Source organism: Bubalus kerabau, chromosome 11, assembly GCF_029407905.1.
Source record: "Bubalus kerabau isolate K-KA32 ecotype Philippines breed swamp buffalo chromosome 11, PCC_UOA_SB_1v2, whole genome shotgun sequence".
In the NCBI taxonomy this organism is placed as follows: Eukaryota; Metazoa; Chordata; class Mammalia; order Artiodactyla; family Bovidae; genus Bubalus; species Bubalus kerabau.
Genome location: NC_073634.1, coordinates 104407971 through 104431255, shown reverse-complemented (window position 1 = coordinate 104431255; position 23285 = coordinate 104407971). Strand labels below are relative to the sequence as shown.

At 57.3% G+C, this 23285-nt stretch overlaps 2 protein-coding genes across 6 annotated transcripts; one reads left to right on the top strand and one right to left on the bottom strand.

Annotated features, from left to right (window-relative positions):
* The first annotated feature begins 549 nt into the window (after positions 1–549).
* On the top strand, positions 550–6060 carry UCK1 (uridine-cytidine kinase 1). 3 transcript variants are annotated; one of them, XM_055541452.1, is made up of 7 exons: positions 555–771; positions 1161–1320; positions 2172–2268; positions 2429–2571; positions 2662–2756; positions 4345–4393; positions 4860–6060. In XM_055541452.1, exons 1-7 carry the CDS (start codon positions 664–666, stop codon positions 5039–5041), a joined length of 834 nt encoding a protein of 277 aa, XP_055397427.1. In that variant the 5' UTR covers positions 555–663; the 3' UTR covers positions 5042–6060. The 3 variants fall into 3 exon arrangements, with proteins under 3 accessions (XP_055397428.1, XP_055397427.1, XP_055397429.1); XM_055541454.1 differs by having other exon boundaries at positions 633–771; positions 1133–1320; XM_055541453.1 differs by lacking the exon at positions 2662–2756 and having other exon boundaries at positions 550–771; positions 4860–4998.
* On the bottom strand, positions 5919–22724 carry POMT1 (protein O-mannosyltransferase 1). 3 transcript variants are annotated; one of them, XM_055541449.1, is made up of 20 exons: positions 22493–22724; positions 21733–21888; positions 20534–20640; positions 20099–20149; positions 19412–19558; positions 18576–18687; positions 18182–18247; positions 18002–18095; positions 17509–17664; positions 16592–16722; positions 16201–16296; positions 12568–12660; positions 10797–10893; positions 10353–10445; positions 10016–10136; positions 9644–9741; positions 9016–9129; positions 8223–8349; positions 7320–7497; positions 5919–6831 (listed from the first exon to the last, which is right to left on the bottom strand). In XM_055541449.1, exons 2-20 carry the CDS (start codon positions 21852–21854, stop codon positions 6657–6659), a joined length of 2178 nt encoding a protein of 725 aa, XP_055397424.1. In that variant the 5' UTR covers positions 21855–21888; positions 22493–22724; the 3' UTR covers positions 5919–6656. The 3 variants fall into 3 exon arrangements, with proteins under 3 accessions (XP_055397424.1, XP_055397423.1, XP_055397426.1); XM_055541448.1 differs by having other exon boundaries at positions 22542–22724; XM_055541451.1 differs by having other exon boundaries at positions 5919–6584; positions 22542–22724.
* Between the last annotated feature and the right edge of the window lie 561 nt (positions 22725–23285).

The following is a 23285-nucleotide window of genomic DNA, read 5'->3' as shown; positions in this document are numbered from 1 at the left end:
GGAGGCTCGGCTGGCATGGAGGGCCAACAGGGGCAGGGCCAAGCCTGTGCCCAGGCAAGAGGACTGGACCCACGCGGTGGAGGCAAGGGCTGACCACCGGGGCCCGGTGTGGAGGTGACGGCATGCTCTTGGGTGACCGCACACAAGGCTGCAGAACCGGTTCTAGTTTCCAACTCGGGTCACGGGGCTCAGAAGTCCGACCCGCCACTATGCCCAAGCACCCCACCCTGACCTTGCGGCCCTGGAGGATCATTCCGACGCTTCCCACCCCAACCCCAGGCAGCGCGGAGGTGCGGGCAGAAGGAACCTTCTCGGAGGCCGCCCGACATCTGGAGACTACTGCAGCCAGTTGCGAAACCGACTGGCTTTTGGCTTTTGGCTTTTGCAGCAAATAATAAAAAACAACCCGGCGTCGCGGTAACAAGTCCAGGTGCCTCGGCGGCCTTCCAGGCCCAGCGGGAAGGCTCGGCCAGGCCTACGCATGAGCAGCGCCCTCAGCCACCAACCAGGACTACAACTCCCGCCGTGCCCCGCGCGCCCGCCGCCCCACCCCCTGCCGCGCCGCGTGTCTCCCGGAAGTGGAGCCCCGGGTGGGGGGCGTCTCCGACCTTTGCGCGGCGGCGGCGGGAGCCGGGAGTCAGATGCGGTCGAGCGACGCCGGAGATGGCTTCGGCTGGAGGCGGCGACTGCGAGGGCGCCGGGCCCGAGGCGGACCGCCCTCACCAGCGGCCCTTCTTGATCGGCGTGAGCGGCGGCACCGCGAGCGGCAAGGTAAGGGGCTGGGCGGCGCGGCGGGGCCTGCGAGTCACCCTGGGCGCCCCCGGGACTCTGCGCGGCCTGTCGGGCCTCAGTCCAGAGGGAGACCCCCGCTTCTAGCTGCCGCGAGGTGCTCCCCACCCACCTCCCGGACGTGGACAGGGCCGGGGGCGGAGGGGCTGGGGCCGCGGCGGGCCAGGCGGGGAGCGGGTCGCTGGACCCCGGGGCACCCCCGCAAGCTCCCGGCTGGCCTGGCCGCTCGTGGCCTCCGGGTCCGCGTTGCCCCTGCTGGTGTACCCCAGCGCCTTCCCCGCCAGGCGCAGCCGCTGACCTCGCGGCCGCTCAGGAGCTGATGCGCCGGGGTGGGCGTCTCCAGGCGGGGCTCCTGTTTGTGTGTTTCCCAGTCCACTGTGTGCGAGAAGATCATGGAGCTGCTGGGACAGAATGAAGTGGATCACCGGCAGCGCAAGCTGGTCATCTTGAGCCAAGACAGGTTCTATAAGGTCCTGACCGCGGAGCAGAAGGCCAAGGCCTTGAAGGGACAGTACAACTTCGACCACCCAGGTAGAGGCTCTGAAGGTGGGGAGGGAGTTGGGGAGAAGGGCAGACCGCAGAGACTGGGTCCAGAGTTGGCCGTGGATGGGGAAGTGGCCCCAGGTGGTCCCTGGCTAAACCTCTGTGGAGCGGATTGGGGGTTAAGTCCGGGGTCTCTCCTGTGTGCTCTGGGCCCTGCAGGAGCTCCAGGCTCCATTGGTTGGAGCCCGTCAGGGAGTCTGCAGCTCAGAAGGGTCTTCAGGCCCACTGCTCTGCCACAGTTGTGGTCGTGGAGAAACCTAAATGCCTTCATGCTATCAGGGGCCTGCTATGCAGACTGTTTCCACTGGGGCAGAGTCCTCGAGAGGCCAGCAGTGGGTGAACGAGAACCAGAGGCCTTGAAGCTCCCTTTCCTGGTCTGGTCAGGGGCCAGGGGAACAGGTGGAGAGGGGGTGGGTGAGGGGGATAGCCATGCTGCCCCTCCCTGCTGCTAGTAGACGATTCCGCCCAGTGGCTGGCTCCCATCTTTATTCCTTTCCAGGGCACACATGGGAAGAAGGTCCCAGAAGCGTTAGTCTGTGTTATTTCTCAGAACTAGAAGCAAGATGCCTAGCTCACCTACCTCCCAGAACTGGCTGATCAGGAGATCCGTGTGTTCAGACTTGTGGGTGGGACAGCGGCCCAGGCAGTGGCACTGCCCCGGGGCAGCGAGAACAGGTCCAGCCTGTGGTTTGCAGAGGGCCCTGCAGATGGAATTCGTGGGGGCTCCTCCAGGCCAGATGTTCCTTAGGGTCGTTGGCAGCACCCGCACCCAGCAGACCCCAGGGCAGAGCGAGTTCTCAGCATAAGGACTTGCCCTGCTTTCTGTTCCACCCCCGCAGATGCTTTTGATAACGATTTGATGCACAGGACTCTGAAAAACATCGTGGAGGGCAAAACGGTCGAGGTCCCCACCTATGATTTTGTGACACACTCAAGGTAAGCGGGTGGTTCTGGGAGAAGGGGGCTGTGTGCGGGGGGCTGGTGAGGACACCCCTCCCACCCTGGGGCTGTGCCCCACTGGTTCCTGGGACAGCCCCCCTCATCCGTGCTCAGGGTCTGATGCTGACGGCAGGCTTCTCCCCTGGCCTACCCTCAGGCTCGCGGACACCACGGTGGTCTACCCCGCAGACGTGGTCCTGTTTGAGGGCATCCTGGTCTTCTACAGCCAGGAGATCCGGGACATGTTCCACCTGCGCCTCTTCGTGGACACCGACTCCGACGTCAGGCTGTCTCGGAGAGGTAAGGCGGACGCGGGCCCCTCTGCCCCTGGCCAGCCCGGCCCTAGGCTCCCCGGCATCTGCAGGCCCCTGCTCTCTCCTGTCACCGCAGTTCTCCGGGACGTGCAGCGGGGCCGGGACCTAGAGCAGATCCTGACGCAGTACACCACCTTCGTCAAGCCGGCCTTCGAGGAGTTCTGCCTGCCGGTACCACCTTCCGCTTGCCCAGGGACCTCCTTTCCCCCCTTGTCAGAAGGCCCCCTGGTGCCCGTTCTGTGAGATCCGAGTCGTGGACGGACGCGGTCTGCTGTATACGTGGAGAAGTTAGCCTCTCGTGCCCATGGTCCCAGGGAGTGGTTCTCAGCTGGGAACGGGTCCTTTGTCCTTCGCACCCCTCCTCCCCGCGCCAGGCTTCACCCCGTGCACCAGCGTCACCTCCCCCCATGCTCTTGTCTGCATCTGTCCAGGGCACTGCTCGTCCACTGCCCACACTGTGCCTCTCCTTCCCCCCAGCCCTTCTGAACAGGAGCAGGGGGCCTCCATGGGGGCAGGGATCTCTGTCTGTTAGCTGCCAAAGTGCTGTCTGACGCACAGTAGGTGCTTAAAAACCTCCTCCACACCGTGTGTTTCTCGGGGGTGGAGGAAGGTCTAGCTGGCGTGTAGAGGAGGAATTCACTTGTGCAGCCATCTGTCTTTTCCTCCATCTCACCTCTCTCACTGGATAGGATGGTGGAGAGATTCAAAGGGAAATTTCACAGTATTGTTTCCTAAAGGGTAAAGTGAGGCACAGAGGAATGAGAAGCAGGATTCCTGCTTTAGATAAATGGGACAAAGGAGTTCTCTCTTTGCCAGTTCATGAAAACATTTTATTTTACACTCATGGTCTTGGAGTTTCTAGAAAATGATTAGGAAATTGACTGTTCCGCAGTCTCTTATCCCCAGAAAGATACTTTTGAAAAGTAGGTGGTTTACCGTGAGGCTCTGGACACCAGGTGTGACTGGGTGCCCCTGGATGGAGGCAGAAGTGTGCTCGGCCAGTCCCTCCCCACCCCTCCCCTTCACGGGGCGCCTCGGCGAGGTGACCAAGCCGCCTGTGTCCCCCCCGCTAGGACCTTTCTCAGCCCTCAGCTGGTCGCTCCCGCCTGCCCCCACAGCCCAGCAGAGTGGCCCAGCCCCGTGGGAGTTCAGCCCTGGGTCTCCTCTGCCTGCAGACACGGCTGCCCCGGGACCCAGTCTGTCCCTGTTCCCCCCGCCCCCACGGCTCATCTCTTGGGACAGGCCTCCTTGGCCCAGGCCTATACACTGGTGGCACTCAGCTCATTCGGAGGTGCCCCCCGCGCCCCCCCCCCCAGCAGCACTTGGGGGTCCCTCCTTAGCAGCACCATAGTGCCGACAGGAGTGGGCTACTCGGTGAGGGAGCAGAGGAGGGGCGAGGCAGGAAGGGGAGCAGCTCCCGCGACTTCCCTGCCTGGGGTGCAGCCCTGCTCTCGCAGGGTTCCGCACCGTGTGCACTGGAAGGGCGCCCCACCTCAGCCGGCCCGGAGTGCCAGGCGTCTGCACAGAGCACTGGCCCGACAGCGGTGCTCACAGAGGAGCGTCTCCAAGAAGCCGGCAGACGCGCGCCATCCCTTCCCTCTGCTTCGGCTCAGCTTCCCTTACTTCTGGGCTCGCAACCTCTTACCTGAGCCCCTGCCCCCGCCTCCTCACCCTTCATGGCGGCCTGCGTGTGTACCCCGCATCTAGGCCCAGGCACGCTGAAAGCATCTCACAAGACCCTCCTTTTCTTGCCTTGTAGACAAAGAAGTACGCAGATGTGATCATCCCTCGAGGGGTTGACAACATGGGTAAGGAGCAGGCCTGTGCCACCCCCACCCCCAGGGCCATGCGGCAGGCCCGGCCCGGCCCGGCCAGGTTACTGAGACGCCCCCGGGGGATGAGGCCCGTCCATGTACATGTGTGGCAGAGGTTCACAACACACTTAGAACACGCAACATGTTTTACACCTTAAGGTGACAGAACGTACGATGTCAGTTAAGTTTCAGTAAAGGTGGTGAGGAAAAAAAAATACATGGAGGACTGTTTGACAGGGAGTCCCTTGTTGGCAAGAAGTATCACACCCAGGGTTAGTTAACAGAAACCCACACCACCATGCCAGGTCAGTTTTACCATGCCCAGCCCCAGCGGGCACCGGTCTGCCTGCTGAGGCTCGGTGGCAGGCGGATGCCTCGTGGAGGGAAGCGTGTGCCTCGCGGGTAACGGCGGGTGGCGGCTGGGCGGGCGGCAGCTGACCCCGCCCGTGTGTCCCCGCAGTGGCCATCAACCTCATCGTGCAGCACATCCAGGACATCCTCAACGGCGACATCTGCAAGTGGCACCGCGCGGGGGCCAACGGGCGCAGCCACAAGAGGACGTTCCCGGAGCCGGGGGAGCACCCCGCGGTGCTGGCCTCGGGCAAGCGCTCGCACCTGGAGTCCAGCAGCAGGCCCCACTGAGGAGCGGGCTGCTCGGCACCCGGCGGGCCCAGAGAGGCCCGCCTGCCCCGAAACATGCGGCCATTGACGGGGCGTTGTCGGGGTCCCGGCTAACTCGGGAGACCAGGACGAGTCATCCAGACGGTATGACAGGTTCTCTGTCGGCGGCCCTGACCTCCTCTCCCACTTCCTCATGTCACGGGGGCTGGAAGCGCTCTTCGCTGCTGAGAAAGACCACAGAACGTGCGGTACACGAGGCCCGTGTTTGGGAGAACAGCCTGGTCGCTGTGATTTTGACGGTGAACCTCCGGCAAGAGAGACTAGTGTGACCTGGTTCACTCATGTGTAACTGGAACCCAAGTTTGAAGATAACCCTCTTCCGTTTTACTTGTTATGTACAACCACATGTTTTCTGTTTACTCTGGTTTCCTAACACCATGCTCGCTGTGACCTAGTAACCCAACTTCACGACCCACCAGTGGGTCGTGATCCTGGTACACACTGATCTGGTACGCAAGGAGCCACGGAGAGGTGTCCTTCCTTCTGGCCTATGCTCCAAAGGCAGAGCCAGGAGGGAGCCCTGGGGAGCAAGCTTCTCCTTAACCAGCACCAGACGCACAGCCAGGGTCCCTGGCCCAGCCCTGCCTGCTTTCCTGTGAGCAGTGTCCCGCTTGGCCCCCCAGAGCCCAGGCTGCCATCTGGACAGGGCTTTCCTGGTGTCGCTCATGGCCAAGGCGTGTGTAGACCGGGCAGCGTGAGCAGATGCTGTGGCCCAAAGTGGCCAGTCCCCTGCGCTTGCCCAGTGACCTTGCCTCCCAGACACTAGTGGTCTTGTCCTGGTTTGTCCCCCCTTCCATGTGGCAGCTGTTACTGTAAAAGTGGTCCCTCCCCTTTGCGGCCAGCTTTCGAGTTCTAACTAGTTACACAGGGACGTCGGGCGAGCTTGGCTGAGCTCGAGGGCTGGTTTCTGATGACTGACGGTTTTGTCAAGCTCACTGTTCTTTTTGGAGAGAAAACCAATAAATAACACCAAATGTGAATGCCAGTTTGTCCCTTTTTAATTACACAAAAAAAGGCAGAATCAGGACCAGGAAATGCGTTGGATGACAGGCTACTGCTCACCTCTCGGCAGGCTCTGGGTGGGGGTTGGGGCCAGTAAGAGGAGTCACGGCCGGCCTCCCCCAGCCCCCTTGGGCTGGCGTTCGAGGTCTCACGGCCCACTGAACCGTGAGGGGGAGTCCCCGGGGCCTTCCTAGGTCAGCAGGAACAGGGACCCGGGTTGAGCCCACCACCGGCCTCTGAGCAAGACCGGCCCTTGTCTGGGTCGACTAGAACCAGCCCCTCCCTGCCCTTTCTCGGCTGTCATGAGTCCCACCCAGCAGCTCCACACTCAGTGAGTGCACGGGGCTCTTAGAAGGCGCAGTGAGGAGGTGTTCCTTATGATCAGGGAAAACAGACTTTGCTGAAAACGAGGTGCCTGTCGGAGGGCCATTTCTTCAACGAGACCAGAGCAGAATCCCAGCCAAGCCCATGTCTCCACCAAGCTCAGAGCCGCTCTGCCTGCCTGCCGGAAACACGCCCATCCAGGACCCTGTCCCGACCCAGCCCTGCCGCTCGTCGGCGAGTCTGTGTCCCACTAGTATTTCCGGATCAGGATGTCCCAGCTGTCTTTCCAGCGAAGGGCCTTGAGCTCACTGGGTGACAGAGACCTGTCCCCATAGGTCAGCGGGCGCAGCATGTTCGACACGTGACAGGCGGAGGTGAACCACGCCACGACCAGGGCCGTGAAGAGGCTCCTTTGGAGCTGGGACCTGCCAGCCCGGAGCAGAGCACGGTGGGGGGGCTGGCCCTTTCCACCCTTTCCACCGCGAGGTCCCCCCGGCGCCCCAGCCTGAGTGTCAGCCCTCGTCAAGTCCTGCCAGACCCACTCAGCGCCCCTCCTCACTTGCTCTGCTTCCTGAACTCCCCAGCTCCTGCTCCGTCTCAGCAGCGGGAGCACAGAACTGCCCTCCTGAGTTGCCCGAGGACCAGCCTCCAGGACCCACTCTGGTTTACAGGCCCCCTGGTGTATCTGCTGGGCCGCCCCTCACCTCCCTTTCTTTGTTCCTCCAGGCCAAAGGTCCTTCCACACGTATCCCCTGGCTTCACCTCCCACCAGCCTTAGCTTTGTGCTCGGAACCCCGGGAGCCTTGCTAGTGCTTCTGGCTAACCCTGTCCACACCACGCTGGAATCACCATTCATGACTCCCCCCGGACCCCGCCCCCCGACCCGGGGCGCGTGGCTGCCAAGGCCCTGTACCTGCACAGGTGGTCGCTGACGTGCTCCAGGACCACGGGCAGCAGCAGGATCTGGAAGGTGAGCGCCGGCAGGTAGTGGTAGAGGAAGAGCGTCTTCTCCATCAGGAAGAAAGGCAGGTAGTTCACGGCCCAGCCCCCGGCGCACAGAGCCCCAGCCAGCACCCAGCGCAGCCAGCGGTCTGCAGGGAAGGCCATCTTGAGCCAGGAGGCTCCCTGCTGCCAGGCAGGCTCGCCTCATCATCCACAAGTGAGCCCGTGAACTCGCAGCCCCTGCTTTCTGTCTCCCATCCCAGCGCCTCCACCGTCTCTGAAGGAAGAGCAGACTGTGTCCTAAGAACCTCCCGGATTTCCTGCTGCCCCTGCTGTCCCAGTCCTGAGACGCGCCAGCACTGGGCCAGGCCCAGCTGACTCCTGATTTTCAGTCTCACTCCTCAGCGGGTAGGGGCGGGCCTGCACCATGCACCCGCCCAGGAGCCGGGACTAGCGGAGAGAATGACCAGCTCAGCTGAGCCCAGAGTGGGCGCCTCCCCACCCCTGGCGGCCTTTGGGGCCCACCCCGGGCGTTGGCTCCTTTCCTGTATCAGAACGGGTTTTAAGGGGGGTTCTGTTCTTGCAAACCACCCCCCCAAGTGCCTCCTGGCAGCTGTCCCATCAGCCACTTCCAGGGGTGCTGGGGTCAGGGAACAATTCAGGCCCGACACCTGCATGGCCCTGGAGAAGCCTTGAAGGTGACATGGGGACTGGAGCATAGCATCATGTCTCTGGGGAAGAGACAGAAGTGCCCTCGGGGCAGAAACACAGAGGTGGCCCAAGGCTGCGCTTGCTGATGTGGCCCGAAGCACACAGAGCTCCAGCCCAAACCAGAGGGACGGGGTGTGAGAGGTGCGTGGGCCACGGCACAGACCCTCAGGGAGGTCACAGACTCTCCTCCTGCGTCTGAGCAGGTACCAGACGAACAGCAGGGCATACACCAGGGTGGCAAGGCTGGCGGAGGCCCAGATCACGACGTTCCCAAGCAGGTGGATCTGCGCCTGTGGGAGGGAGAGGCCGGTTGGTGTGGCCCAGGGCAGGCACGGGCGCCGCCCACCCTCAGCCATGGCAGCTAGGACGGATGTGTGAAGGTGCTCAGCTCTGTAAGTGGAATCAGAGCCGGGAGTGGATGGGGTTGTTTCTGGACAGCAGAGTGGCTCACAAGGAGGGGGACGGGGGTGGTGATGCAGAAGGTCCTCAGTGCCCGCTTCTCAGCACGCCACGGCCCCCCAAGTCCGCGGGGGGAAAGGGGGCTGCACCCCCCTAGCATAAGTCATTACCAGGCACAGACCACGTACTGCGTTTGCCCCACCAGGTGAAGACAAGCTGGACAGGGAAGCAGAGCACTGACTGGCCTGGACACCAGGTACCAGGAGGGGAATCAAGTGGGATGGTTTTAAAAACCACGTCGGCTGGGCAAGGGGAACCATGCACTGCCATGGCAGCAGCAAAGTCGGGTGTCCCTCCCTGCGGACACGCAGGGACCTGACCCCTCAGCACCTCAGGGGAGCTAGGGCCCCATGCTGCCAGAGCCCTTGGAGAACAAGAAGCCCTTGGCTTTTGTCAGGATGGCACGGGAAGGCCAGGGCTTGGGCGGACGCAGTGGCTGCTCTTAACATCACAGGCCTCTCAGGCATGGGCTGACTGCCTGCAGATGCCATGCTTACACTGGTCCTGGGGTGCAGCCAGTAAGCGATATTGGTGTCCAGCATGACCCAGTCCAGCGGCGTGGAGCTGTACTTGTGTTCCGAATCGTCACTTCTCACCGTCAGCATCCGCCACTGCAGACAACAGAGGCCACTGGGAGTCACTGGACAGCCAGACGCCCTTCACAGCCAAGGGATCTGCCAGGGGGCGGAGTAAACCGCTGCCCCTTTCATGGGGGCAGCCAACCTCAAGTTCACTCAGGTCACCTGCAGAGGCAGCCCAGGAGGCGCCTCTCCTGGGTTCCAGTTTGTGAATTAAGGGATGGGGTGGGGCAGTAAGGGCGCCTTGACACTGGGGATGCTGAGTGCCAGTTCCGACTTCCCTGGGGCTGTGCCATATCGACCTGACCTGAGAGCAGTGCCACACTGCTGCATGTCTCCTTGGCTCCTGAAGTTACTGCCAGCAAAGCCACACAGCGGGAAGGCCGGGAGGCTGGGGGCTGACGGTGCCAGGCACAACATGGACAGAGGACAGAGGGCAATGGCCCTCCCCGCCGAGGCAGGTCCCAGTTAGAAGGCTGATGCTGGACAGACCATGTGGCCCTCCCAGCGAAAGGCAAGGTCAGCTGCCTGTCTGCCCGCCTGTCACCTGCAGCTCGGAGAATCTGGCCATGAAGCTGAGGTTCCTGCTGATGTCCACCTGGGTGGGGGAGTGCAGTTCCAGCTCCCTCTCCTTCTGCTCCTGGCCTGGCAGGCACACGGGGACCAAGGGACGCGAGCAAAACCCGGTCAGGGAGCTGCCCATGGCAGCCGCCACTGCTTTCCAAAGAACCCGCAGGACACAGTCCATGGTCCCCCACCCGCCTGGCCATCTTTCCAGTCAAAAGCTCTCTTTGACCTGCCTTCCGGTGGCACTGCCCCCCTCGCCCACCCAGGAGGGAGTGGGGCAGGAAGGGGGAGGGTCCACAACGGGGCCTGGAGCCTGCGGGCTGCCCCACCCCTAGGAGCCGGGCACGCTCACTCCTGCCGTAGCGGTGCTCCTCCACGTTCCACACAGTGCTCTCGTGGTAGCCCCGAAACAGCTTCTCCCCGACCACTTCCAGCTGCCGAAAGCCCCAGTCCGGGAGGGGCACTCCACTCAGCTGGCAAAACAAGATGGTGGGGGGATCGTTGATGGAGGGCCCGGGCCCACCCAGCTGGGGGGACCCCACCCCAGGTCACCCACAAGGGCAGTGGCTCTCCTTCAGGGAGCTTCACACCAGGTTTCAGTTCTGAGCAGTTACAGAGACCCTGTAACCCCCCCACGGCCCCCTTCAGTCTGCCCCTCTGGGCAGCACCGGTGAGGCGGTCTCGCTGACCTTGAGGATGGCCGAGGTGTTCACGTGCACAAAGCGGACCTCTGACAAGATGGTTTTCCAGACATCCGTGTCTGACTCCCTGTTCACGATGTCCTGTAAAAGTAGATCTAGGCCATTAGTTGACTCTTTTTCAGGTTTCCTTAAATGTTAAAGATGAAGACCAGTCACCACGGTGAGACTGGCTTGGTCTGATACTAGGGGACAGTCCCCCAAGGGAAGCTGACACGGCTGATCCCAGACAGTGCCATCGCCTTTATTCCAGAGGTCTGTGCGAGGTGCTGGGAGGTGGGGGTGGGGACGGGGACCCACCCACCATCCGCAGCTCCTTCCTGGACACAGGAAAATCCCCTGGCTCCCCCTTTCTGTAGAACAGGGGGTCACTTGATCCAGAACGCAGTTCAGAAAGGGCCGTGATGCCCGTGCTCGAGGTGGCCGGGGACTCACCAGCCGCCAGAGGTTCTGGGGGGGCATGGAGATGTTGTAGTCAATGTAGCAGGAAACCTCCTGCGCGTGGGGGCTCAGGGGGGCTGCGACATCGTGCCTGGAAAACCAAATAGCGCTGCTGGGGGCGCCCCAAGCTCTCCTGAAAGGCACTCACTGTTCTTTAAGGAGGAAAAGAACACTTTTTTTCACGAAACAAAGCCAGCTCAACCTTCAAGCACCTCGCCTGCCATTCCCCAGGGCGCCAAACCCCTCACGGAGGGCAGAGGCCCTGCAGTGACCACGCCTCCGGGGACGCACATGATGGGGAAGTAGGGAGATGTCCATCTAAACCACGGGTTCACCATCCCCTTCGTAGAGGATAAACCAAGCTGGGAGCACAGCCTGGCCACTGGGGGCTCCCTGACGCCAGGTCACGGAAATGGCTGGGGCACCAAGAATACTGTGGCAAAACAAGTGCCCAGGGACGTCAGTTCCCCTTGTCTACTTTCAGGGAAACCATGCCTGATTGGACTTTGTGGGGGACCACATGGGGGGAGGACCCTCAGTGAGCAGTAAGGACGAGGCCCTCACGACCCTGAAAAGTCAGATATGACTGCGGGCCCTATGAGTGCCACGAAAAACACTGACCCCGGTGGGCACAGTGCACAAGAAATGCTTTTGGTGCAGGGACATTTCAGCAGACCCCTGAATAAAGTGACTGCATGGGGGCTTTCCTGATGGCTCAGTGGTAAAGAATCTGTGTGCCAATGCAGGAGACACGGGCTCTATCCCTGCTCCAGGAAGATCCCACATGCTGCAGGGCAACTGAGCCCATGCTCTAGAGCCCAGGGACTGCAACTACGGAGCCCAGGCGGCGCCACTGCAGAAGCCTGAGCTCTAGAGCCAGTGCTCCGAAATAAGAGAAGCCGCCAAAATGAGAAGCCCAAGCACCATGACTAGAGAGTAGCCTGCAGGCAACAGTGAAGACCTGGTGCAGCCAAAAATATAAACGAATAACATTATTCTTTAAAAAAGTTAAAGAGTGGGCCATGGTGGGGATGGCAGTGGGGTCTGAGCTGTAAAGCATTCCAGGCAGACAGAGTGAGCAAAGGCCCCAGGGAGGCTGCACGGGGTCATTTTGGGGGCAGCAGGGGGCTACGGTGACTGGCATGAAGCCTACCAGGGAGTCAGTGGGCCAGGTCCCGGGGGGGCTGGCAGGCAGGAGAGAGTGGGGAGTTATTCTGAGTGTGACGGTCACGCTGGGTATCCCTGGAGGCTCTTGGCAGAGACGTGAGGTTGGTCAAGTGTGAGTTTTCAGAGGGAGCGGTGCCTGCTGTGTGCAGAGGGCGGGCGATTCTCACCGGGACTGGGAGTGAGGGCAGGAAGGACTGGAGCCCCGTGGATTTCCCAACCCAGGGATGGCAGAAGGGGGAGAGGACAAGGCGGACGTGGCATGGAGAGCCCAGATGTCCAAGGAGGGGAGGGCGGGGTCCCTGAGGCCACGTGGATGACCCGAGAGGCTGGGTGGAAGGACAGCAGAGGTGGCCCAGGGGCCAGGCCAGGTAGGGTTCCTGGCTCTGTCCCCCAGCTCATGGCCTTCTTGAATTCGCTTCTCCTTTCAGCAGGTGCCCCAGTCTGCTAGGGTGCCCCACACTTCACTCTGGTTGGGACTCTCCTTCCCAGCCCACGTGCCATCACTGAGGTCTCCCCTCCTGGCCCTCGACACCTCCTGCAGAGCGGGACCCAAGGCGGTGACGCGGGCACGCCCACTCTGAGCAGCGGCAGGACTCACGTGTTGAGGAGGCGGGTGGTCATGCCGTGCACCAGTTGCACAAGGTCGCCGTGCCGCACGGGCCTCGGGGGGTTGTTCACCACCAGCTGGTGCCTGGAAGAGAGCACGGCCGGATTCGTGGGGTCCTCGCTCAGGCTCTGTGGAGTCTCACAGCCACCCCATCAGCGTGTTCCTCGTACGAGGTGAACATACACATTTAACTCTTTTCTGAAACTTCAGGTCACTTTCCACACTTCCTGGTGTGGCCCCCTTCGTCATCATCACATTGACCGCAGCTGTGCCGTACTTCAATTTAAATCTGAATTTGTCAATAAGGAGTTTATGATCTGAGAGCCACAGTCAGCTCCAGGTCTTGTTTTTGCTGATTGTTTAGAGCTTCTCCATCTTTGGCTGCAAAGAATATAATCAATCTTATTTTGGTGTTGGCCATCTGGTGATGTCCATGTGAAGAGTCTTCTCTTGTGTTGCTGGAAGAGGGTGTGACCAGTGCATTCTCTTGGCAGAACTATTAGCCTTTGCCCTGCTTCATTCTGTACTCCAAGGCCAAATTTGCCTGTTACTCCAGGTGTTTCTTGACTTTTGCATTCCAGTCCCCTAAAATGAAAAGGACATCTTTTTTGGGTGTTAGTTCTAGAAGGTCTTGTAGGTCTTCATAGAACTGTTCAACTTCAGCTTCTTCAGCATTAGTGGTTGGGGCATAGACTTGGATTACCGTGATATTGAATGGTTTGCTTTGGAAACGAACAAAGATCATTCTGTCATTTTTGAGAGTGCATCCAAATACTGCATTTCGGACTCTTATTTGTACCACATTTTGGACTCTTTCGTTGACTATGATGGCTACTCCATTTCCTCTAGGGGATTCTTGCCCATAGTAGTAGATATAATGGTCACCTGAGTTAAATTCACCCATTACAGTCCATTTTAGTTCGCTGATTCCTAAAATGTTGACGTTCACTCTTGCCATCTCCTGTTTGACCACTTCCAATTTGCCTTGATTCATGGAGCTAACATTCCAGGTTCCTACGCAATATTGCTCTTTACAGCATCAGGCCTTGCTTCTATCACCAGTTACAACCACAACTAGGTGTTATTTTGGCTTTGGCTCTGTCTCTTCATTCTTTCTGGAGTTATTTCTCCACTGATCTCCAGTAGCATATTGGGCACCTACAAGATGACCTGGGGAGTTCATCTTTTAATGTCCTATCTTTTTGCCTTTTCATACTGTTCATGGGGTTCTCTAGGCAAAAATACTGAAGTTGTTTGCCATTCCCTTCACCAGTGGACCACATTTTGTCAGAACTCTCCACCATGACCCATCCATCTTGGGTGGCCCTACATGGGATGGATCAGATCATGAACTCCTTATTGCCAAATTCAGACTTAAACTGAAGAAAGTGGGGAAAACCACTAGATCATTCAGGTATGACCTAAATCAAATCCCTTACGATCATACAGTGGAAGTGAGAAATAGATTTAAGGGACTAGATCTGATAGAGCGCCTGATGAACTATGGACAGAGGTTCGTGACATTATACAGGCGACAGGGATCAAGACCATCCCCAAGAAAAAGAAATGCAAAAAAGCAAAATGGCTGTCTGAGGAGGGCTTACAAATAGCTGTGAAAAGAAGAGAAGCGAAAAGCAAAGGAGAAAAGGAGAGATATACCTATGTGAATGCAGAGTTCCAAAGAATAGCAAGGAGAGATAGAAAGCCTTCCTCAGTGATCAGTGCAAATAGAGGAAAACAATAGAATGGGAAAGACTAGAGATCTCTTCAAGAAAATACGAGATACCAAGGGAACATTTCATGCAAAGATGGGCTCAACAAAGGACAGAAATGGTATGGACCTAACAGAAGCAGAAGATATTAAGAAGAGGTGGCAAGAATACACAGAAGAACTGTACAAAAAAGATCTTCACGACCCAGATAATCACGACGGTGTGATCACTCACCTAGAGTCAGATATCTTGGAATGTGAAGTCAACTGGGCCTTAGGAAGCATCACTACGAACAAAGCTAGCGGAGGTGATGGAATTTCAGTTGAGCCATTTCAAATCCTAAAAGATGATGCTGTGAAAGTGCTGCACTCAATATGCCAGCAAATTTGGAAAACTTAGCAGTGGCCACAGGACTGGAAAAGGTCAGTTTTCATTCCAATCCCAAAGAAAGGCAATGCCAAAGAATGCTCAAACTACCGCACAATTGCACTCATCTCACACGCTAGTAAAGTAATGCTCAAAATTCTCCAAGCCAGGCTTCAACAATATGTGAACTGTGACCTTCCAGATGTTCAAGCTGGATTTAGAAAAGGTAGAGGAACCAGAGATCAAATTGCCAACATCCATTGGATCAAAGAAAAAGCAAGAGAGTTCCAGAAAAACATCTACTTCGGGGTTATTGACTATGCCAAAGCCTTTGACTGTGTAGATCACAACAAACTGGAAAATTCTGAATGATATGGGAATGAATACCAGACCACCTGACCTGCCTCTTGAGAAACCTATATGCAGGTCAGGAAGCAACAGTTAGAACTGGACATGGAACAACAGACTGGTTCCAAATAGGAAAAGGAGTACGTCAAGGCTGTATACTGTCACCCTGCTTATTTAACTTATATGTGGAGTACATCATGAGAAACACTGGGCTGGATGAAGCACAAGCTGGAATCAAGATTCCCGGGAGAAATATCAATAACCTCAGATATGCAGATGACACCACCCTTAATGGCAAAAAGCAAAGAACTAAAGAGCCTCTTGATGAAAGTGAAAGAGAAGAGTGAAAAAGTTGGCTTAAAGCTCAACATTCAGAAAACTAAGATCATGGCATCCAGTCCCATTACTTCATGGCAAATAGATGGGGAAACAGTGGAAACTGGCAGATTTTTCTTTTTTGGGCTCCCAAATCACTGCAGATGGTGACTACAGCCATGAAATTAAAAGATGCTTACTCCTTGGAAGAAAAGTTTTGACCAACCTAGACAGCATATTAAAAAGCAGAGACATTACTTTGCCAATGAAGGTCCGTCTAGTGAAGGCTATGGTTTTTCCTGTAGTCATGTATGGATGTGATTTTCCTGTAGCCATGTATGGATGTGAGAGTTGGACCATAAAGAAAGCTAAGCACCAAAAAGATGCTTTTGAACTGTGGTGTTGGAGAAGACTCTTGAGAGTCCCTTGGCCTGCAGGGAGATCCACCGGTCCTTCCTAAAGGAAATCAGTCCTGGGTATTCATTGGAAGGACTGATGTTGAAGCTGAAACTCCAATACTTTGGCCACGTGATGCAAAGAGCTGACTCATGTGAAAAGACCCTGATGCTGGGAAAGATTGAAGGCGGGAGGAGAAGGGGACGACAGAGGATGAGATGGTTGGATGGTATCACCGACTCAATGGACATGAATTTGAGTAAACTCTAGGAGTTGGTGATGGACAGGAAGGCTTGGCATGTTGCAATCCATGGGGTTGCGAAGAGTCGGACATGACTGAGAGACTGAACTGAACTGAACTGAACTGTACTGTACCTGCTAGGAACACTGCTATGTCCCTGACCATGGGCTTCTTGGCACAGACCTGGTCCTGAAGCTACGAGGAGGCCAGGGACTGAGGCCAGGCTGTCCCCCGACCTGTACTCACCTCCCGGGGTCCTTGACAATCCACCAGTTGTTGACATCCTTGAAGGGGTAGCAGGTCACCTGCTGCTGGTGGGAGCTGCCACGGCCATTCTCATATCTGCAAGAAGAGGGTGCAACTGCGGATGGGGTGCCAGGGGCCCACGACCTCCCCCAAGGTCCCTACAGATGCCACCCAGTGAGGCGTCAGATATGTTTCCATCCCAGAGGGGCTGGTCCCTCCAGCGATGGTATATAACGAGACTCAGTGACACCAGGGTCTGAGAGCTCCATTTCTTTCATTCTCACAAGCTCCTTCATATGAAGTGAAAATTGGTAACAGCAAAAATGCGGGGAAAAAAAGCCCCAAAACATGTTATAATCTCTGGATTGAAAACATGACTTTCCTTACTTACATCATAGGGTAGGTGCTCTGGTGAGAGTGAAGCCAGCAGGGCACGGGTTGGCCAAAGACATTCTTCAGGGTGACCTGGGAACCGAAGGCCACCTCCAGAGGCTGACCTTGCGTGACCCTTGCCAGCCCCCCCTGAGACAGGGGCACGGGGTGGCCAGTGAGGGAGAGAGAGAGACAGCACACACGTGACTCCCAAGCCAGCCCCTTTGACAGCCCCTCCCCACATCCAGGCCATAGTCACACCATCAGCTATGGTCAAGTGTGACATAATCCTGGCACGTTACATGTTCCCAATGACTAGAGGCAGCCCCTGGGGAGGTGCTCACCTCCCCCTCCCCTGCTTGTCCTTATTTTTTGGGGGGCCATGCCATGTGGCACGTGGGATCTTAGTTCCCCAACCAGGGATTGAACCCAGGCCTTGGCAGTGAAAGTGCAGAGTCCTAACCACTGGACCTCCAGGGAGCTCCCCCAACTCATCCTCATTTACTTCTTACTCGTAGCCCGCGATAAAAGCAATTACATCTGACTAACTCAAGACGTGGTGATTTAAGAAATCTGTCCAAACACTCAGAGAATTTGCCGTCAGCAGAGCCAGCCCTTAAGAGCAGGTCCACCGACCTCAGGCTCTACATTCCCGATGCCTCATCTGGAGCCTGTTTTTATTTTTGCAAAGAGAGTTGCATGAACACCAGAGATATGTCTGTCCTGTGCAGCCTGGCACCTGCCCGCAGGTCACACTGCAGAGGGTGGACCCCTCGTCCCCTCCCATGCCACTGGCATGTTCAGAATTAGTGTAGAGAGAGTGAAGACATGCCTCACTTCCCAGATTTGGTTTTCCCTCTGATGCTTGCCTGGGGTGGTTTACATTAAGAAAACCCCGAGTCTAGTGTGGCCTTCTTTCTAGGACGGCACTTTTACCTCCAGGCTGGCCTGGAAGGCACTGGACATGATCTGGTCGTGGGGCCCGGAGCGGCAGAGCAGCAGCAGGTGGATGTAGAAGAACAGCAGGTACACCAGGACCGGGAGCACCACCAGGGCCGCCGCTCGGGCGAGCAGGTGGCAGAGCACACGGACCTGCCGGAGGACGGAGGGGACATCGCCCCACCCGGGGGAAGGCGGGCCCAGTCCTCCTTTCAGGGTTCTCGTCCTGCTCCCCGCCCCCCGACAGCTAGCCCTGCCTCACCCCCGACCTCAACATATCTCTGCCCTGCCCTCAGCTCCACCCCCAGCCCAGCCCCGCCTCCTGCTCCCCCAGGATCAGCCTCACTCCGACCCCAGACCTACCTCACTCCGACCCCAGACCTACACCCTTGATCCCCACCAGCCCCACCCCGCCCCTGACCTCCCAGCCTTGCCCCCCAAGCCCTGCCCCCAGGCCAGCCCCGCCCCACCCCTTGGCATCAGCACCTACGTTTGACAGCGTCTGGTCTCCTATCACGTGCCAGGAGTGGACGGCGGCAACCCCAAGCACCAGCAAGTATGTGAACACACCCACGTACTTGATGCTAAAGACACAGGATGAAGAAGAAGTCAAGACGAGACACACGTGGAGGCCGTGGCTGCCGCCCCAGACCCAGTGCACCAGACTCACCCAACTGAACAGGAGCAGGCCACGCCTGTCAGCACCAACCAAAACCACCATCTCGGGGAGAAGGGCCTGGAGCAAAGCACAGAAGCAGAGCTGAGGCCTCGGAACGTTTACCCCGAAGGCCAGAGAAGGCACGGCCTTAGAGATCTCAGCTGGCTACACCGAGCTCCAGGTACAAGGAAAAGATTTCTCATCTCCCCGAAGAGCAGTCCTCCTGATACAACTTCTCCTTTGGGTCAGAAGATGTTTCCATTTAGTTTATAGAGAGATGAGAATTATTTATGAAGTCAGGAGCCAAGAGCCAGTGGAGGTGCCTGGGGCAGCTGTCCCCCGTGGAAGGGCATCAGATCTGCTCAGGTGGACAAGCCCCTGGACTCCTCTGTCTCATTCTCCATACCTGTGTTTCTGGGAGTTGGAGAACTTCAGGTAAGACAGCACGGCCAACAGATTGAAAAATATCAGCACTGATTCCAAAAGCATTAACCTTGACTGAGTGATGAGAGCGTTCTCTGTTGGGAAAAGGACATGGGCATCAGGTGTCGGGGAGCAAGGGTGAATGTCCACAAAAAAGGGTCCTTGCCAAACGTCCCAGAGTCTGGAGGTGGAAAGTGGGGGCTCGACCTGGCTGGAAGTTAGTGGCCCTTCCTGAACCTTTGTTTTCCTCTTCTGTAGGAGAAACACTAACTCTGCAGGGTGCCTGGACATTCTAACACTCTGTGGGCACGGGCCCCAGTTAGGGTTGTCACTCAACAGACATGAATTCTGGTTTATTTTCATCTGACTTAACTTCATTTGTTCACAGACCTGGGCTGAGAGAGTCCTCTCTGAGGAATACCCACTCATTCCTGAATCTGTCTCCATGGTCAAGGGGAGTAGGGCGTGGGGGAGGTCCTCATTCAAGGACAGACTGGGGTGCCAGGGGCAATGGTCCAGGGGTGGGGGGCGCGTACATAGGAGCATCATTTGGGCAGCCCCGCTACACACTGGCTGCCCCTCTACAACATCACAGTCTGAACACACAGACCTATGCACAACCCCCAGCCTGGGAGTCGGGTGACTCCCAGAGTCTCATCTAGACACCCTGAACGTGCTTCCTTCTGTCCTGCGAGTAGCAGACATGGGAGGGGGCACATCCACTAAACCCCGAGCCCTCCTGGGCCACAGAGACGCAGACAGAGGTCAGCGCAGGGGCTGACCTGGCCCCCCCGGAGCAGGCAGATGCATGGGCCTCACCAATCAACAGCAGCAGAGCGGCCCCCGTGGCGGCACAGTGAGAGAAGCCGAGCTCCCACACGATCTCATAGGCCATGGGCACCGACAGGGCCCCCGAGAGGGCCGGCAGCAGGCGCAGGGACCACACGGGCACGTTGCTGCTGTATTCTGGAAAAGTGAGCACAGAGGGCCTGAGCGCATGGGGCACACACCCTCCTCCCTACACCACCACATCTCCTCACACGGCGCACATGCCCACGGACCACAGCGCAAGTCTGCAAGGCTGGGTCTCATCAGGGACCGAGTGTGTGGGCCACGGCTTCATGTGGTCAAGGGCCGGTTCTCAGTAAGTACGGGATGATGCTGAGGACTCTGAAATGAGTTAACGCTTATTTACAGATTTACCCAATCTGTTTCCAAAAACACTGTGGCAACACACGTATATGTACAAAAGGTACTTGCCACATACAGAGGCATGTACAGATGCCACGTACAGTGTGCTTCGTGTACCAAAGACCAAGGATAACACACTTACTGCAAGTAAGCATTAAGGAATGTACTGGACTTTTTGAAAGTCTTTCACTTGTACCCAAACTATCATACCCTGGATTCAGATGAATAAACTGTAGTTGTTAATCTCTAGGATAGCTACTTCCTCTCAATTCTAATATGTGCACATTAATAAGGGAGATGACAATGATATTTTACCTGCTCCAATTCTGTTCCACAGAAAGTTACCATCGAATCCTCCTAAATAACCTAAAACAAAAGATGAATCAGTAACTATCCTGTTCAGTAAATACTTCTGAAGCACGAAACTGCGGCAGGCAACAGGGGAACAATGATAAAGAAAAGAATAAGACCCACGGAGCAGCTAAGCCCGTGTGTCTATGTGTGGCAGCTACTGAAGCCTGCGCACCGTAGAGCCTGTGCTCTGCAACAAGCAGCCTCTGCAATGAGAAGCCCGTGTGCCACAGTGAAGACCAGCCCCCACTCGGCACAATTAGAGAAAGCTGGTGCAAAGCAACGAAGACCCAGGGCAGCCCCAAATAGATAAATAAATAAAATAAGACACAGCTTCTGCCCTCATGAACTTCCGTGTTCAAATGTTAAAGAGCCACTTCTCTTACTAAGGAGTCCTACCTCCCAAGGCCAAAAGCATGTGGCCAAACGGTGGTCCACTGCCATCCAAAAAGAAGATCCGCTTCATGTAAAAAGAGATGTACTGCCCGTAATACACTTCATCAAAACTGCAAAGCAAACCCACGTTATGTTCAGCTAGAGATCTGAACTGTACACAAAAGGCACGAGGATCAATGTACACCTTTGCTTCCAAATGACTTTGGAGAGTGACCAGTCAAGGTTGGATCTTTTGCCCCAACTGCATGGCGTCCCTGAATATTAAGACACGTGTGCAGCACCACATACCCACAAGGACAGGAGGGAAAACACCCCCCTGGAAGTTGGGCATTCAGGAGGCTTTCCTGTCACAGAATCTACTTCTCTCCCTGCGTGTAGGTTAGGGTATACCACGAGCCAGTCTACCAAAGGCCTCCTGGACACAAAGCTGATCTGGCTGTCCACCTGCGTGTCTGCAATCGAGAGAATAAGAGCTGGTGACCCAACAAAACAGTGGCAGGTGTAAAAGGGAGAGGCGCCAACTGCAGGAAACCTCTTTCAGACAATCAGGGACGTTTGCTGACACAGAGGAACTGCTGTCAGTTTCTTAGGCATGATGATGCTACTGTGATCCTGTGATTTTCAAGACTCCTGATCTTTTAAACATACTAAATTGTTTAATGAATGAAATATAGTGTCTATGATGTGCTTCAAAAAAATCCACTGCAGGGAGGGAGTTGGCTAAGAGCTGGTAACTGTTGCAACTGGGTGACTAACATATTCTCTGTACTTTTGTACATGTTTGATGTTTTCCATAATAAAAAGTTAAGTGAAAAGAAACACATATATTAATCACATCATTAACAGCCCTTTAATAATAACAACAGTCATTTCTCATTATGACAAAGAACGCACTCTACCATCAGTGAGGACTTGCTTCCAAATTCCTCCGTCTTCTGCCCTCCACTCTCCAGGCTGTCAAAGGTCACCCACCATGGATACTGCACCTACTCCTGACCTACGGGGCAAGACTGAACAGGTGGACTCTGCAGGGGCTGTCCTTGGGACAAGCTGGTCTCTCCTCTAACTACCATCCATCACCAAGGAAGCCCAGAAGTTGGCTCTCCCATTTTATGGGGCTCAAAAAGGCACTTCCGGATATCAATGCGCTGAAAAAAATTAGTTCCTTCTGGAGGCCCCCAGAATCGAGTTGCTTGACTTACACCACGGCCCTTGGATAGGCAAGCTGCCATAGTCGGCTCAGCAATCCCACCGCGGTCAGAGCTACCATATTCAAGTTCACCTCAGCGGTCACCATTACAGGCTGCTGCAAGAATCCCAACATCTTGCAGAAAAGCAGGCCGGGGGAGGAGGATGCCCTGGTAAAGCAGAGGAAAAGCTATCACCAAGAACACCGGTGGCTCCCTTGAAGGCTAGGAGGCGGCTGTGACGTCAGGACCCTCTTTCACAAGCAGTCACACGCGGTGAGGTGGCCACCTCAGGGCTAAAAAGCCCCTCACTCCAGCACCACCTGCGGCGCCCTTCTGCTCAGTGACAGCGTTGGACCCGGGGCCCCTGCCCGCCTGGGCAGTGTGGCCGGCTGAGAGCCGGTGACCTCCGTCCGCCCCCACTCCCCGAGACTCAGAGCCTCCCCGTCTGCGCCAAGGGCCGCCCTCCCGCCGAGCCGCCTTTCTCACCTCGAGGGCGTGTCTACACGGGGCACCCCGTTTCTTTCCCGAGGCTCCCCCCATCCCTCGGGTCCACTTTTCTCTGGAGGCCGCAGGTGCCGTGGGGACCACCCTCCCCCGCGTTCTCACGGCAACGCCGCCTCTGGCCTGCGGCGGCCCCTTCTGTCCTCAGGGCGACAAGCTTCCCTCCTGCTGCTACGTCGGCCCAGGGCACCCCCTTCTCTCCGGGGACCCTGTCCGCCCTGGGGGCCCCGCTCCCCTGCCCGGCACTCCGCTTCTCTCCCGAGGGTTTCACCTGCCCGGGGGGCCCGCTTGGGCTCTGGCCCCCGGCGCCACAAACGTACTGCTGTTTCTTCAGGTCCCCGCAGAGCCGCTCCCTGCGCCTCAGACCTGCCTGGGGCGGGGGTGAGCTGCTAGGCCGACCGTTGGTAGGAGGTGAGGCCGCTCGGCACTCTTTGTTGCCCACTGGCCCGCTCGACGCTCAACTCGCCGCGCCAGGGGGCCCTGCCGGGGCGGGGGAGGGGGCAGCGCGCCTGCGCATTGGGCGAGGACGGCGCGCGTGCGCACTGGGCGAGCCGAGATCGGCGCTCCGAGAATGTGCGACATCCCGGAGGGCTGTCAGTCTTTTAAGTCTGTGACTCCCGGCTGGGGAGTCCAGGTTCCTTTGCGCCACAAGACACATGGCTACATCTGTTAAACGACACAGTGCGAACGTATCGGCATTTCGATCGGTGTGAGGCGGAGGCCCATCCCCGGCCCGGCGGTGCCCCCCACACTCCGGCCCGTGGGGCCCCTCCAAGCCTGCTCTGCAACGGGACACGGCGTCTTCCGGCCAAGGGAATGACCCGACGATTAACGGGCAGGAAAGGAGCCCTGCTCTTCAGCCCACCTTCGTCTATCTGGGAGTCAGTACTCCTGACGGGCTTTCCTGGTGCCTCAGCGGTAAAGAACCCGGCCTGCCAATGCAGGAGAGGCGATTCGATCCCTTAGGTGGGGAAGATTCCCTGGAGAAAGAAATGGGAACCCACTCCAGTATTCTTGCCTGGGAAATCCCATGGACAAAGGAGCCTGGCGGGCTACAGTCCATG